Source organism: Hippocampus zosterae, chromosome 16, assembly GCF_025434085.1.
Source record: "Hippocampus zosterae strain Florida chromosome 16, ASM2543408v3, whole genome shotgun sequence".
NCBI classification, from domain to species: Eukaryota; Metazoa; Chordata; class Actinopteri; order Syngnathiformes; family Syngnathidae; genus Hippocampus; species Hippocampus zosterae.
This window is the reverse complement of record NC_067466.1, coordinates 14541826-14557962: the sequence shown is the minus strand read 5'-3', so window position 1 is coordinate 14557962 and position 16137 is coordinate 14541826. Positions and strand designations below refer to the sequence as shown.

The 16137-nt window shown below is 44.6% G+C and overlaps 2 protein-coding genes across 4 annotated transcripts; one reads left to right on the top strand and one right to left on the bottom strand.

Moving 5' to 3' along the window:
- Positions 1-235: 235 nt before the first annotated feature.
- On the top strand, positions 236-7976 carry wdr44 (WD repeat domain 44). 3 transcript variants are annotated; one of them, XM_052047445.1, is made up of 21 exons: positions 236-371; positions 670-804; positions 1146-1179; positions 1267-1341; positions 1436-2045; positions 2492-2640; positions 2721-2810; positions 2936-3072; positions 3249-3332; positions 3414-3520; positions 3675-3826; positions 3909-4047; positions 4131-4195; positions 4313-4429; positions 4514-4636; positions 4716-4907; positions 5428-5529; positions 5629-5744; positions 5967-6094; positions 6183-6317; positions 6403-7976. In XM_052047445.1, exons 2-21 carry the CDS (start codon positions 728-730, stop codon positions 6489-6491), a joined length of 2721 nt encoding a protein of 906 aa, XP_051903405.1. In that variant the 5' UTR covers positions 236-371; positions 670-727; the 3' UTR covers positions 6492-7976. The 3 variants fall into 3 exon arrangements, with proteins under 3 accessions (XP_051903405.1, XP_051903406.1, XP_051903404.1); XM_052047446.1 differs by having other exon boundaries at positions 274-428; XM_052047444.1 differs by having other exon boundaries at positions 284-450.
- Positions 7153-15961, bottom strand: zgc:163098 (uncharacterized protein LOC100037380 homolog). Its single transcript, XM_052047447.1, has 24 exons — positions 15794-15961; positions 14490-14574; positions 14293-14404; positions 14002-14111; positions 13789-13856; positions 13597-13697; positions 13433-13497; positions 13189-13354; positions 12911-13110; positions 12166-12209; positions 10980-11084; positions 10838-10904; positions 10447-10616; positions 9963-10125; positions 9652-9731; positions 9473-9560; positions 9256-9384; positions 8988-9177; positions 8841-8921; positions 8710-8773; positions 8463-8610; positions 8028-8138; positions 7586-7758; positions 7153-7496 (listed from the first exon to the last, which is right to left on the bottom strand). The coding sequence occupies exons 2-24, from the start codon at positions 14565-14567 to the stop codon at positions 7382-7384; spliced, it is 2628 nt and encodes an 875-aa protein (XP_051903407.1). The 5' UTR covers positions 14568-14574; positions 15794-15961; the 3' UTR covers positions 7153-7381.
- Between the last annotated feature and the right edge of the window lie 176 nt (positions 15962-16137).

The window sequence follows — 16137 nt, the reverse complement described above, 5'->3', positions numbered from 1 at the left end:
AGATTTGACATAATGTTGTTGCACATATGACATAGACGTTCAAATTTAGATTCATTTTCAAGTTACATGGACTTTTAATTGCTAAGCAGCTTGCACATTTGACATAGACGTTTAAAATTAGATTCATTTTCAAGTTACATGGACTTTTAATCGCTAAGCAGCTGCTTAGTTCTTATTAAATTTGCATGTTCAACAACCACTTCTGCCTCTACTCCGATACAGCAGGAGGCGATCTGTAAAACAAAGATCAAGACGCAAACTACTGCCTTATGCCCCGCCCTTTGGGTATTGGCTGACAATTTTCTTTTTTTTCCCCCATAAGAAATGGGTTTGTTTATAAGGCTGTCCACTGCCTCCGAACGACTAGATCGGTAATTGGTGCTAAAACGCCATTTTTGCTTCTTGGATGATACTCCGACTGGATATAAGTAAACGATCGCCGGCTTATGGGTAGATATAACAAAAGACTTGCAGCCTTTCGCTCGTATGTACCAATGTTGCTCTAGTTGAGCACAGTGTAACGTAATGCTGTGACGTTGACAGGAAAGTGTTTGTCGAATAAGACAAGACCAAGCCTTTTCCATGTTATTGTTACTATGCAAAAGGAACGAAGGAGATAGCGGTGTCATCTCCCTTAACTCAATCGCATGTTTTTGTTTTTTTTAATAGCTGCTTGCTGGTGGTTAGACTGGCTAGCTAGATCACGGTGAGCTCATTTCATGTTAGCATGGCGTCAGACACGAGTGACACGGACGAGTTCTACGATGCTCCGGAGGACGTGCATTTCAGCCCATCTCCCAAAGTGTAAGGAAACACATTTTGCTATATATATGTATATGTGTGAGTTGTGTCGATCTTCTAAAATGAAAGCTTGTCTTTAATATTTATTTTACATTGTTATTACACGGACGTGAATGTGTGCATCTTTCATTTTCAGTGCACACAAAACCTTGTTAACAGGACAGTTTCCCCATTAAAAAGAAGATATGCGCAATGTTGCAAGGCTCGAGTGTTGTAAAACATTTGTCATGCCAGTTAGTCATGACATTTAAAATGGAAATCACATGCATCATCTCTCAATTTCGAGGTTTATGAAAACTAGTCATTTGATTATGAGTTATTCTTAATGTTTCTGTGCCTTGTAGGTCTGCGGCGAAATTTGTCATTCCCTCGCCTCAGGTATGTTTATTAAAGTTGTAAATAAAAAATTCAAACAACTCTGATTTATATATTTTTAACCTCACACAATGCTTTCATTACGAACAGCTCTTGCATAGATCCCATGAAGAAGAGAGCTGCGAAGAGGCTGCCTCTGAGACGACTCAAGATGATTCCCTACATGTGTGGTTTTCTATTTTATTGCTTAATAACACACACGAGATTTGCACAATAGCCATGGTAAAAGTGAACTGGAATTTTTTTCTCTCTCTCATAGATCATCGATAGCATCATTGAAGAGAGTCAAAAGGAAAACGGTGCTGGCGCCGAACTGTTCGATCAACTCCACGTTGGTGTGACTGCGGAAACCGAGTCGAAGGAAGAAAGCAAAATTCCACAAGTACCTCTGGAGGCATCAATTGCAGCTGACGAACCGAAGCCTAGCGAGACGCCCGAGGAGCAACCGGAATGTTTGGCAACAAACGGAGTGTGCTCTCTGCCCGTTCCCTCTCCTTTGGATCTCCCAGGACCTTCAGTTGGAACACAGGAAAGCGTTCAGCCCCCAGACATCACCAGCACAATAGGACAGCATCACCCCGATGCGGAGCTTGCGGTCGCAGAAGGGGAGCAGGAACCCAGGTCTGCTGACATTTTAGAGCAGGTTTCATTTGCAGACAGACCACTGGATTCCATGGACACCTCCGGGCCTACAAAACCACCGCGGCAGTTCACAGTCGAACCAGACATTGTAGCCAGCACCAAGAAGCCTCCGCCGTCGCGACCGCGCCCTCCCAGCGGAGCTCCTCCGCCGAGACCCCCTCCACCAGCGATGCAGCGTCTCCCTTCCAAGAAGTCTCAGCAGTCTCTCAGGCCCAGTGGGCTTGATGGTAAGAGAGTACATGATATGGTTGGCATCAAAACAACACAAACAGTAACTTTGCTTTGCGTAATTTCAACGCCGTCCATTTTCAAACCTTTCTTTACCCTACCGTGTGGAAAAAAAAAAATTCAAAACGCACAAAGACGTCCATGGGATTAAATGCCTGGCTCATCCTTGGCATTGAACAAGTTAAAAGGTTCACACAAATTGTCTGGGGGTCTTATCCAACCCCTGAATGATGACATTATGTAAGATATGTCTCAATACCTCAGCGTGTGAGAGCTTGATGTTTCATCGCAGCCTTTCAGGAAACACAATGGTCCGAGTCTTGTTTACTTATTACTGACTTGTGCTAAAATGTAAGTCAATGGATAACAAGCCCTGCCGTGCTGCGGGTTAATCATAAACGGAAAGCCTTTTTTTGTTTGACTTACTAGTATTGTGCCTGTGCAGTGTCTGCAGCGACTCCAGTCGGCAGCAACCCTCTGGAGCCATCTGGTCTGTTGTCTCCCAGTAGCACTGTGAGGAGTTTAACCAGAGAGCTGCAGCACTCCTTGGATCTGGCCAGCGCCACCAGTGGGGACAAGGTGGTGACCGCACAGGTCAGTGACGCACTCTACGATCGGAGAGTGTGCTCCGGAGGGCGACCTTTGACAAAGAACGCCTGTTTTGTGGACTGTAGGAGAATGAGGGTGAGGAGGCGTCGTCTCGGGTTGAGGGACCCGGACCTCAGCGTCCACGCTCCAACTCTGGTAGAGAACTCACTGATGAGGTCGGCCCTGGTTTGTTTTTGCGCTCGTCTCGGTGGCCTTTATTTAGCTTGGCTTGAAGCCACACCCGCGCTGGAGCACATTCCTGACGCCGAGGTTCACTGGAGCGTACCGAATGTTAAAACAGGAAATCCTGGCCAGTGTGATGATCAAGAACCTCGACACCGGGGAAGAGATCCCGCTAATCCAGGCGGAGGAGAAACTTCCTGCTGGGATTAACCCCCTCACTTTGCACATCATGAGGAGGACCAAAGAGTATATCACGTAAGTTGATTGTGTTTATGTATTTTTTCCTAAAACCAGAAAAGAGGAGAGCAGTCTATTACTGTGCTTTTGAGTGTGACGCTCTTGGAGGGGGGAGTGAGGCGGGGGTCTTCCATTGAAAAACAAGGCACTGTGTTCTAAAAGGGAAGTTCAGTATTCTTTTTTTTTTTCCTCAGGAATGACGAAGCGCAGTCAGATGATGATGACAAGTCTCAGGCTCCGTTGGCAGACACAGATGGGGGAAAACTGAAACAGAGAACGTAAGCATCTTATTTGATCCTCCGCCGCAGTTGTAATGCCCCTTTGGTGTTGACCAAATCGTCTTCGGCCCTTATTTCCAGAACTCAGTTGAAGAAATTCCTGGGCAAGTCGGTGAAGAAGGCCAAGCATCTTGCTGAGGAATACGGAGAGAAGGCGGTCAACAAAGTGAAAAGTGTTCGCGATGAAGGTACCGCCATTTGGCATTTGTTATTGCTCTGGCTCCATCCGAGGCTTTCTAAATGCCATTGGAGGTGGTTTGCGTCACAATGGGCTGTGGTGATATTCACGTTCACAAGGATGCGGTTCCATCAACTCCAAACCGTTTTCCCGGGTGTGTTTAGTTTTCCACACGGATCAAGACGACCCGTCCTCCAGCGACGACGAAGGGATGCCTTATACCAGGCCTGCCAAGTTTAAGGCAGCGCACAGCTTTAAGGGTCCTTTTGACTTTGATCAAATCAAGGTCGTGCAGGATTTGAGTGGCGAGCACATGGTAGGATAATTTGGCCTTTCCTCCTGTGATATTGTGAAACGAAACTCTCGCCTGATTAGCAGCATTTGTTCCTTGTTCTCAGGGGGCCGTATGGACAATGAAGTTCTCACACTGTGGCAGGCTGCTGGCAACTGCCGGCCAAGATAATGTGGTTCGCATCTGGGTCTTAAAGACCGCCTTTGACTATTTCAACAACATGCGATTGAAATACAACACGGAAGGTATCCCCATCGGGCATCCTGCCGTTTGTGACGGGATTTGATTGGCGAGGGGTTCCGGTGACGGTTTTTGCGTGCCTCCCTAGGTCGAGTGTCTCCTTCGCCATCTCAGGAAAGCTTGTGTTCCTCCAAATCTGACACTGATCCCGGGGTGAGTGGATCTCAAGATCTCAATTTGACGCCGGTGGGAATGGCGGTGGCCTTATGTGCCTTGTGATTGGCACCTCAAGTACATGGTTGCAAATGTCTTGCTGTTCTTGTGTTTCAGGCAAGTTGTGCTCCAGAGGACCCAGATACAGAAGACAGGAACGCTCCTTTTCGCCAGGTCCCCTTCTGCAAGTACAAAGGCCATACAGCAGATCTATTGGATCTGTCTTGGTCCAAGGTGAGCATCTCCACAGCTTTCCATTCATCCTCCATTTTAAATGCCGTCTTGCCTCACACGATGCATTTGCTGCGTTACTGGTAGAACTTCTTCCTGCTTTCGTCATCCATGGACAAAACGGTCAGACTGTGGCACATATCCAGGAGAGAGTGTCTCTGCTGCTTTCAGCACATTGATTTTGTCACGGCAATCACATTCCATCCCAGGGTAAATTGATTAACTCTCTCTGAAAACACTCTCCCAATTTAAATCCCAAATTGACTGAAGTGGTTTTGTTTGTTCCCAGGACGACAGGTACTTTTTAAGTGGCTCTCTGGATGGAAAGCTGCGATTGTGGAACATTCCGGACAAAAAGGTAGCACTGTGGAATGAGGTGGATGGCCAAACACGCCTCATCACCGCTGCCAACTTTTGTCAAAATGGGAAGTACGCCGTCATCGGCACCTATGACGGAAGATGCATCTTCTATGACACAGAGGTACCTTTCCTACAACCTTCCGTTTTGTTTTTGTTTTTTTTGCATCCACTTTTGTATTTATAGTGTGGAGCAGGTTGTTGTGGTAATGAGATTTGGGGAAAAAAAAAGATATCATTAGCATAACAGTGGCAATTCAAACTGGGCCGGGTGTAGCGCGGGGAAAAGGCAGAGGCCCTAGCACAGAGCCCTGGGGTTAACCTTGGGAAAGAAGGGTGGTGAGGGAGCTGCAGTTGTTGGAGATGAATTGCCCTTGGTCAGTGAGTTAAAACTGAACCAGGACACGGAGTCGGAGGTGATGTGAAAGCAGGTTTCCAGTTGTGAGAGGAAAATCAAATGATTGTGTCAAAGGCTGCTGTGAGGTGAACCGCGATGAGGATTATAAGGTGTGTCGCTTCAACAGAAAGGTCATTTATGTTCATTCCCTAAACCACGTCAGGCAACGAGTGCTTTTAAGATACTGTCTAGTTGCCTTGCGTACGTCATGTCTAATAATGTGCTTTTTTTTTAATGCATTCGACAGCGTCTGAAATATCATACCCAAATACACGTACGGTCCACCAGAGGCAGGAACAAAGTTGGGCGAAAAATCACTGGTATTGAACCATTACCTGGAGAGAATAAGGTAACAGAATCATCTCGGTTTGACTCGACTACTTCCAAAAATCTTACGGAAATGTGAGCTTTTTAGCATATTGGCTCAATGGTACCTCTGCTCTCATAGATTTTGGTGACCTCAAACGATTCCCGCATCCGCCTTTACGACTTGAGGGACTTGTCTTTATCCATGAAGTACAAGGGCTACGTCAACAGCAGCAGTCAGATAAAGGCCAGTTTCAGGTGAGGAGCTAATTAGTCAGTAACATTCATAACCGCTAAGTCATTAAACTTCGCCACAACATCCTCGAAAAGCAGGGTCAGAATCAACTAACATGACTAACTTGTAAAACATTTCAATAACGTCGATCATACTCACCGGAGATCCCGATTAGTAAATGAATTAGTCTTTCAGCTCCACTTTTAAGGCCAAGTGAATTTCTAAACGCGGCCGTCTTCCCGCAGCCACGACTACTCCTTCATCGTCAGTGGCTCAGAGGATAAATACGTGTACATCTGGAGCACTTACCACGACCTCAGCAAATTCACATCAGTACGTCGTGATCGCAATGACTTCTGGGAAGGGATTAAAGGTAACTGCGCTGTTGATGTATCGCCGACAATTTCATGCTAACCTCCTGCCCTAACACATGTAACGGGTCCTTTTTTCCCCCCCCCTAGCACACAACGCTGTTGTCACATCAGCCATTTTCGCACCTCACCCGGGTCTCATCGTGCCACAAGAGACGGGTGCAGAAAAAACGGATGCCGACTGCAAGAGCCTGGACTCCAATGAATCGGAAACGATTCCCTCAGGTATCGCGCGTCTACTTCAACTATACCATGAGAACAAAATCCAAAGTGTTGTCAAGCTGTAGCTTGAAGGAATATTGTGCTGCAGGTGCCCTGAAGACTGATCACACCGAGGTTCTACTCTCTGCTGACTTCACTGGGGCCATCAAGGTTTTCATTAATGTGAAGAAATATTAAGCTCCATGAGACTTTTACTTGTAACTCGCACAGATACGTAAAATTGTTTTAACTCTGAGTGTGACGGCTGCATCACCGCTTTACCTTTTCATCTTAAATACCAAGCAACTGTTGAGTAGTTTGGCATTTCTAAAAGCTTCGACTTGCCGATGTTACCGTTTTGTGGTTTCGGCAGCGATGACGTGTTCATTGACACCGAATACGCGGTTAGCTTCTTGTGCCGTCACATTTCTCGGTGGCGATCTAACTGTTGCAAGACACTCTCTGAACTGTAAGTCATTCATTTCAATGTGTCTTGACATCATGGTTATTTGTAAATGTGCCTAAACACTGTTTTTGTTTTTTTTAAGTGTTTCCGCTTCGACATTTCCTCTGCTGCTTATAGCAACATTTTAGATACAGGAACTCTGCACATGTTTATTAGTGAGGGTGAGGTATCTTAAAATGTACTTTTCAGAAACACTAATGGCTCCACGTTTGATACATTTCACTCGATTAGGACTGTAGATTTACTTTGTAACATTGCACACTTCTTGCTTTTGTAAGCTGTATCGATGTCCTCAATAAAAAAATAATGTTTTTTTTTTAATATTTGGAAGCAGAGTTGATAGCTGGCCCCCCCGGCACTTCTGGGAGAAGAACTATTATAGACGCACACAAATTCACGTAATCACTAAGAGTGATTTTAATGTTTGAGCGTCGCACATTTCAAATTATTTTATAAACAAACGTAAAACAAAAATATAATTAGTGTCCAAATATGATACAAAAAGAGAGTGGAATCTTGCGGGGGGGGGGGGGGGGGGGAGTTTGTTTGGGGACCAAGATGACGCAGCGGTGTGAGTGGTGGACACCTGCTTGGAGTTGAGTTGCAGGCCTGGCGGCGAGAGTCAATGTTTACTCTTTTTTGGCTTCTTGTGGGAACGATGCGGGGACTGTGACCGGGACCTGCGCCCCCTCCATTCTGGAGATGGAGATCGGGACCGTTTGGACTGTCTGGGACACCTGTGGGAGGGGGGAGAGATGAGATCATTGTGAAAATGATGATCAGTGGATATATTCTTTGCACTATATCAATGTCACGTGGCACTTGCTTTGAAGGAGAGATGCTATTTGATTTTCTGTTGCGCCGGTCCGAATCGCGACTCCGTTGTCTCTCTCCGTTTTCACTTTTCTTGCTCTTCTTTTTGTCCTTTCTGTCCTCTGTTGGCTTCTCTTTTGATTTGGATGTGGATCTCTCAGGCTTATCATCCTCTTTATCAAATTCCTACAGAAGATGAAACAACAGATTGGAAAAAACTCACACAAACGTTTTTATTAGCAAGCGGGTTCTTTGGGACTAGTATGTTCGTCGTGATACCAGATTCAAACCACGTTGCACCCACTGAGCGACAGTTGTTTTTTGAGCTCCTCTGATTGTACTCGTGCGTACTCTTTGTCAGTGTTGCCAATCCAAAATTTGTCATTAAAGAATTATTTATCTTACTGAGCGTTTTGCTGTTTCTTGCTCAAAGAGCGCCTTTGTGTTCCACATACCTTCTGCAGCAGTTTGTTCCTGTAATGCTCCACCTGCTGCTGGATGCTCACGCCGGACTTCTTCTGCCTTTTGCCGCTTTCCAGCTCATCTTGGAACTTCATAACCTTCAACTAATTTACAAGGGTTATGTTAAAAGGCGCCGATTAGTATGGAGGTGGAAGTCAATTGTGACTTTTAAGAGAGGGAAAAATTGAAATCATTTGTTTATGAAACCAAAAATAAAATAAACAGTTGAACATTCAAATAGGCTCGTTTAAAATTGTTAGTTGATGTGACGGGAATTTTGAGATCTGTCCGCGCGCATCGTTTTTATTCAATCTAAGACGTAATTCCGATCACATTTGGTGGAGGCAATAGCAACCACTCGCTTGTTCATTTTTATTACATCTACACAGATTGCTTGACTAATGGCAATTTCAGAAAGATTCACTTACTTCCAGCTCTCTCAGCTTTTTTCGTTGGCTCTCAGACAATTGAAAAGTTCTGAGGGAGCTCTGGAAATGTGCGCTGTCATGTTTGGGGGAACTGCTCGAGTCATCACTGCTGTCACTCTCCGAGTTGCCTCCATCCAGTGAGTTGACGCTGTTCGCGACAGAACAAAGCACCGCGCTGACTCGCGGATGCTTTTGAAACGCTTCGACAGGCTGTAGATAAAGCGAAACAATGACGTGGGCCCCTTACCTGACATTCACTTCTTTGACACTGTCCTTGCCTGACGCGGTGCTCCACTTGGACTCGGGAAAGGCTTGACGAAAACAAAGAACGTTACACCCCAACGGTGCTACGCAGAGGACATTTGTGAGCCGCGTTACCTTGCGAGAAAGTCTCGTCGTCGGCCGTTTTCTCCCACTTGGACAAGGGCCCTCTGGGGAGGGCCACCTTGCTGTCATCCACTGAGGACAAAGGGGAACAAGGTCAGGGCAAGGTCACGCCAAACTTAACAGCCGCGCTCGACTCACGCGGCATTCCGTCAATGTCGTCGATGGCGCTTCCCAAGGGAACGCCGTCTATGTCATCGACGGGAACGCCGTCCAGAGGGTCCCAGCCCAGGGGGCAGCCGTCCAGGTCATCCGCTGGGCCTTTGCTTAGAGGCAGCCCGTCTATAAGAGCACGGGCCATCGGTACGCCGTCGAGTTTTTGAGAAGCTTCCTAAAAGAAGAGCGTCAGAGTGTCATTTGGATGCCGCATAGGTGACCGATCAAAGGAAAAGAACCTTTTCTCACTCACTTCTGCCACCTCCGTTAACTCCTCTCCAGCTTTGACAAAGCCCAGGAAGATGTTTTGAAGGCGGATGAGATAAGGCTGCGGGTATATGGCCCAGTCCTCCCAAGCTCGAAAACAGCTTGTGACCTTTTGCTACAAGAGGCAGAATAATTATGTTTTGAGCTTTTTTTTTTTTTTCCTTTTTCTCCATCTTAATGCACGACTACACATGGTTGGTTACCTTGAACTGTTCAGCTTGCAGCCTGGCTTGTATGTTTTTGTACGCTTCATGAAGCACTCCAAATATCTGTGACAGCTTTGATTCGAAACTAAAAATACATGATCAAAATCGTAGCTATAAATAACAGGAAAAACATCGAGAGGACCATGCGCAAAAGGATGAATAAAAAGGCTTCTTACTGCTTCCGGTAATATGAAGCCCCGGCGACTTTGGCACTGGAGTTGTACAAAATGTCTGATACGAGATACAAGCTGGCAATCTACAAGAGCAAAAGTAGCGAGGTTAACGGTTGCATAGACTTGCGCCACGATGTCGCAGTTCATCAGTGGCAGCAGGTCAGATTTTGAAGTGATCATTTCTTTATGGCTTTTTATAGGGCAATATATCACTGTACAAAACCAATCATTTTTTAAATAGTTTCTCTGAACGGTGGCTCACTGCACCATGTTTAGTGCAGTCTGAATAAATGTGTCCCAAAAAAAATACTCGCCTTCTTTTGAAGGGAAGTCTGAGGCGAGGAGAACGATTCCGTGACGTGGCCCACGACTTCTTCCGCTGCGTCGGCTCGTTCGAGACAAAAGAGCATGGCGTCGGCGATGACCGCTTTGCTGGCAGTGAGCTCCTGAAGCAGCAGCTCCAGCTTCTGTCTGTGCCTGCGTATTTTGTTTTGTTTTGTTTTTGAGAGAAAAAAAAATAAACCGCACTTAAGGCTGACGGCTCAATCCATTTGAGCTGTTTACAAAAGCGCCGTCGGGGATGCTTAATTTAAAAAACAGACAAGATAAGCTGATTCATTTTCACATTGTTTGGCATATAACTCGAAAGGAGCCAATCATGGAGTGACTCAATTGTGCTTAACGGTTCCAATTTTATTAGCTTTTGTGAGTAGAAGCGAAGAGGGAAACAAATGGATTCAAATCAGAAATTGGCCTAACACGTGTCTCACATGCACGACGCCTGTTTGGCGTACTCACTCGGCTCTGAGATGCCCCTTCTTCACCTCCTCCTCGGCAGAAGCGGCCTCGTCCCCTTCCTCGGTCTCCTCATCTCTGTCCATGTAGCTGTTAAAACCGGGGGGCCTCCACAGAGAGCCTCCGCGGAACATACGGAAATCCGCCGTCCTCCATTTGGTCAGCGATTCTCCCTGAGGAAGTGAAGGTGCGATAAACTCAACACATTTCGGGCTTTGTGTTCACGGGGAATGTATTTACTTGATTAGCATTGCCTTAAAAAAAATCTGCCGAGATTCAAACTCAAAGCCTCAAAAACAACCAAATGATTACAAACAAGCCAGAGTGCAAAACTACGCCCGCAACACTCGACTCATTTTTAGGAACTGAGTGATATCACGTTTTACATAAATACCTGCAGGATGGAGAACAGTTTCCAGCGATAGTAAACGTGATTTTGACTCTTGTTGTCAAAAAGGAACCTGGGACAAAAGAAAATAACGTTAGTTGCCGCGCGGCCTTAAACGTGAAGACGCAACGCGCAAGGTGATTCGTACCTGTACTCGGGGTTGCTTTTTTCCTTGTTCATTATCATGGCTTCAAACAAAGGACCTTCACGCACCACAAACTCTATCATCCGATGGATGAGGAATAATAAATTTCTGTGGGGAAGGGGGGGAAGGAGACAGAAAGTGATTTATTTATGTCAACCCCTCAATGTTCTGTCTGTCTCTGTTCCGGCGGGGGAGGGAAGATCTCTTAATACCTCTTTACACTGAACTAGTGACCCGTGCAAACTGCAGGCTGGCTCTTTGCGCACGTCTTAACGGCGCCGGTCCTTGTCAAAGCGTTTACTGTTTGAAAATGCCAAGCGCATATATTTTGCCAGTCTAAACGGTGCCGGCCGATTTCACTCAAGTGCACAGTCAACTGCCCTCTACGGCATGCGGGACGAGACTCGGATCACTTTATTTCTGGCTCAGTCAAAGGGGGGGGGGAAAAGAATTCCTCAGCAACAGAACATTGAGAGACTCGTTCGGCGTTGCCTATTTGACCTTAATTGGCGACCGTCAATACAGATCTGAGATCTAAATCCATATGATGATTTGTTAGAAAAGTCCACAAGTTGGATGTGAGGTAACAAAAGATAAGACTCACTCTCGAAAACAACAGCATGTTTATTTTTACGAGATTATGTGTCAACCCCTCATTCCGGGGAGGGAATGACCTACATAAAGTCGCGATTTCATTATTATTATTCTAATCTGGCTCACACCTCGGACAGCAGTTGACCATTGACTAAAAAATGATTACGTGTGGCATTTCTTGCAATGCGCATTACATTCTTGACATCCAGCCTATACACTATATGAATAGAAATATTGAGAAACACATCTCAAATAAATTATGAGTTGGATTAGACCCCTCAATTCTTTCTTGCCGATCTGTTTTAGGAATTTTTTTTTTGCGGCGTTCATTCAAAGCAATAAATCGATACAATTTAATTGCACGTGTTTTGCTATGTTCTTCTACTTCTCCTATTGGTAATGTATTTTTTTTTTGTAACTGGGTAAAATCAATGGCAATAAAAGTTTTTTTGAGCTTTTTTTTTTTTGCTTAGTTATGACTACCGCTTAATTTTGGGTTAAAGTTTTATTTTAATGAATACGATAGAGCACCTGCCTCTGTCCTATCACTTGTGTTCTAACAGCTGGTCAGTCGTAGGAGGAAGAGTGTGTGTACCTTTCGGTCGGGATAACCACTTTGACTACGGCTTCGGACAGAGTCTGTTTGTGAAGTCAAACCAAATAGTGAAAATATGACAAATGTGAATATTTGTACAGATGCAGGTTACATACAGCAGAGAAACGATAGCATACACACTACAGCAACAGGAATGGGTGGCCCCCTATCTAAAAATGAGGGATTATTTTTCCAGATTTTATTAAATACATTTCCCTGACGCTTTATCCTTCGACAAACTAACACAGATTCAGCCTACCAGTGACGTAAACTGAATGGCCATCACATTAGGTACACCTGCACAATCTATTGTGTTTTCAAACCCTTATTGAGCAAACCAAAAATATGTAATAGGTTTATGGATGTAAAAAAGAGACGCTCTTCATTAACTATGAACCTTCTGCCATCTAGTGGAATATAATTTAATTACTCTGCCTATTACTATAAATCACTGCTACACGCAGATGAGCAAAGATACATTTGCTGTAAAAAACAAATCGTTTTTGGACAAAAAAAGTGTATTTTTCCGCACAGCACGAGTCACTCCGAAACATACACGCACGCACGCACGCACACACGAAAACGGAAAACCGAAAGCTGTATAAAAATGTCTGCCTTCACAAAGATAAATGATGCACAGTTTGGAGTAACGCGTAGACGTGCAGGTGTACCCAATGAAGTGTCTCTTTGGTACACTGCTCTGATATCATGCGCATGCATCAAGCAAAATCAAGCCAGACGTTACCTTGTCGAGATCTACTTTGGACAATGCCAGGGGTTTGGTGAAGTCATTTCGAAAGCGATCCCTTGGCTGCGCGTTGAAAGGAAGGCCTGACTGGGGTGGCGGCGCAGCCCTCACCCCAACTGGAGTATAGAGCGGCTGCGGTGGAATTCGAGCCGGTTTGCCCCATCCCAGCTTCATTTCAAATCCCATAATGACTTTCCCTAAAAAAAAAAAAACAGTATGAGAGACAGCCATAAGAATAATAGCAGAAAGAAGCATGTTTTTAAGAGTACCGGTACCATCAAGCGCTGCCAAAGCTCGCTCAGCATCTTTCCGTGTCATGAAAGCCACAAAGGCTCTGTTGGAAGTCCTGCAGCGCTCCTCATCCGTGCGGGGCCACATGATCTTGACGCTGGCCAGAGGACCGTACTTACCAAACTCTTTGCAAAGGATCTCCTCATTCATCTAAGGAGCAAAAAAAAGTGCTTTGTGTGAGCTGGGATGCTAAAATAAGCTGGCGCGGTGGTCGAGTGTGAGGCTTACCTTGGGACTGATACAGCTGATGTATAGATTAGTGGTGGTTGGTATTGTTGGGTCATCATAAAATACTGTGGAACACAACAAAGTTGAGTAGTTGGGTTACTCATATCTCAAGGCGCCATTGTATTTTTACTTTTTTGTGTCACAGTACATGACAGGTTTCTTACTTGGTCGTCCTAACAACGGTGATTCCAAAAGTGCGTATCCTCCTCCACCAGCTGGTTCGTTTTGCTTTCTTTTGTATCTCTCCTCTCGTTCTTCCTGAATCCTACATTTTTTGAAAACAAACGTATAAAATATTTGTTAAAAAGTGCCTAAACTTTAAACTAAACACCACACGAGGGACTTTGGTGACTCACATCTTAAGTTCCTCTTTGAAGAGCTCTAAGTTACTCTTCTTCTTTTCCTCAACCTTTTTTTTAAAAGCCTGTGAATTATAGAATCCAGTGTGACGTAGATGGAGATCGTAAGACATTTTATGACCAATATGAAGAAATCCAGGTAATTCCAAAGGGTTCACATACATTTTCGAGCAAGTGTCAATTAGGAGATTCGTATGGGTCCAGACTTACAGACTTTCTGCACTCTGAGGATGATGCTGGTGTGGCATCTTCAGATAGGGGAGCACATTTTGAAGCAGGTCGATAAAGCCTACTTTTGGTAGCCTCTCTTGCTTCCTCATCTGCAAGAAGAAAAGTAGCCCCCCAAAACAAACAATTAAGGCAGTTGATCTTTAGTCCTTCTGCTCTCTTTGTAGGTGACATTTAATTGACAGAGTTGAATTTGTATTTAAGATGCGCTTCGGGTAGTATTTAGTACTCGCAAAGATTTGAGGTGGAGTGCGGCAAGTCTTGACAACTGACCCTTTGTTGGATTTACAATGCCTCCGCGAACAAAAGTTTTCACTCCACTCTTTTGATTGGGCTCAAATGATGCTAAAAATTCTTCAAAAACAACAGCTGCCTTTTCTTGCTCCTGCAACGTCAATCGTGTCAATATAGTTAGTTAAACAACATTTTTAAAACATTTCCTTTTCAGTTGAAGTTTATAAAGACCTGACCTTTTTCTTTCGCACTTCTTTTTCCTTCCTTGTTAGTGTTTTGACTGGGGGGACAGCGTTTCCCTTTTTGTCAGCCATTCTTGCACTGCAAAAAGAGACATTAACTTCATACCAATTAACATGGAAATGACAACATTAACATAACAAGTCATCTCTTTTGCACAGGTCCAAAAGTAAGTAGTGGTGCGTAATTATTGAAGATAATATGATATAATCCCACAGCCTCCATCTTCTAAAATGAACTGTTGCACTGATTTGGTATTCAAATTAGCGGGATGTGAAATCCTGTTAGCGTTGGCCTGTATGTTTGCCGGTGTCCTTCCATGCATTCGAGCATGAATCATCCCATGTAATCGCTGCACCTCTACTTGTAACCTTTCAAGCACATTAGTGATAGCAGGAAAGCGCTAGGGTCGGGCAGTCATGAAACCCCGGCAAGGCCAGAAGAAATGCGTGCCAATCTCATCCTCTGCATTCATTATCTTAATCGAGACTCTAAGGCTCAAGTCTTTTGAAGGTAATCTAAATCCAACAGGAGACATCTTTGCATCCTCGATGGTAACCTTCATGCGCACTTTGCTGTATCCTCCCATGCACCGATGCATATACAATTAAAGTATTTTCCAATCTATCTATGCACATTAGTCCAAACCCAGGCCTTTGTCGTTTCATGTACTCTGGCCTATAATCAGTCATCCCTTTTATGAACGACCATTTTCATGGAAATGACACTAAGCAACAGCTGGTGGCCCACCGCTAATTTTGTACACAGTGTAGTTATTGTAACGTGACACAGACGTGTAGTAAATAACAAGCGGTGTGGGAGGAAAATCAAAACATCACAACTGTTGTTTCGACAGAGAAGTGCATTCTTTGTGTCCTGGCAGAGACAGAAACACATGTCGTTGCTGGTTTAAAATAAGAGAATAAACACTGCCCGAGGTAAACGGGCAACAAACTGCACTTTTAGAACCGTCACGATGATTTTAAAGGGCCCGTTTCACCTTACCTCCTACTGACGCTTCACTTTGCTAGCATTGCTATGCTAACATCAACATTTAGCATCGCCGACGATTGTTCACGGGGGTGCAAGCTAACTCTTCAAGAAATGGACGCTTCCACTACATATTCCGCATCAAATCCGCCCTTGCAATAAAAACAAGTGTAAATTAACCAAGTTACCAGCAACTAGCTAACGCCACCCGCTACCCATTAGCTACGCCAGCGAGCAACGACACACGTTATTAAAAGCCCAACGCATGCACACGGTTGCTTCCCAGCTCCACTTAAACAGTGCAACTTACAGTGTGTTTAGTATTACTGCTTCGCCATTCTGGAAGCGATGAATAGCTGATAGTAACAAGAACAGGCTACCACATAGCGGAATACACAGACGACTGCAGTTCAGTGGGTAACCATTGAGGGCTAATGCATATTCATGAGGGGGGGGGGAATCTCACTCTTTGTTTGACTCACTTTGGTCCCTAGTCTCAAATGATCGTCTTGTATTCAGCCAAGAAACATTTAAACTATAACGATGTAACGTAAACTCACCAAACAAAGCTGATTTTTTTTCTAGTAGCAACGTAAATAACGATGGAGCCTTACAGAGATTAATTGTACCTTCTGCCATCTAGTGGAAAATAAT

Excerpts from the sequence above, each read along its gene's own strand:
- wdr44 (XM_052047445.1), top strand. The coding sequence starts at position 728 with ATGGCGTCAGACACGAGTGACACGGACGAGTTCTACGATGCTCCGGAG. Across the intron at positions 3,333-3,413 it reads GGAAAACTGAAACAGAGAAC|AACTCAGTTGAAGAAATTCC; the intron begins GTAAGCATCTTA and ends CCTTATTTCCAG. Across the intron at positions 6,095-6,182 it reads CTTCTGGGAAGGGATTAAAG|CACACAACGCTGTTGTCACA; the intron begins GTAACTGCGCTG and ends CCCCCCCCCTAG.
- zgc:163098 (XM_052047447.1), bottom strand. The coding sequence starts at position 14,567 with ATGGCTGACAAAAAGGGAAACGCTGTCCCCCCAGTCAAAACACTAACA. Across the intron at positions 13,857-14,001 it reads CCTCAGAGTGCAGAAAGTCT|GCTTTTAAAAAAAAGGTTGA; the intron begins GTAAGTCTGGAC and ends TATAATTCACAG. Across the intron at positions 9,561-9,651 it reads GCTTCATATTACCGGAAGCA|TTTCGAATCAAAGCTGTCAC; the intron begins GTAAGAAGCCTT and ends ATGTATTTTTAG.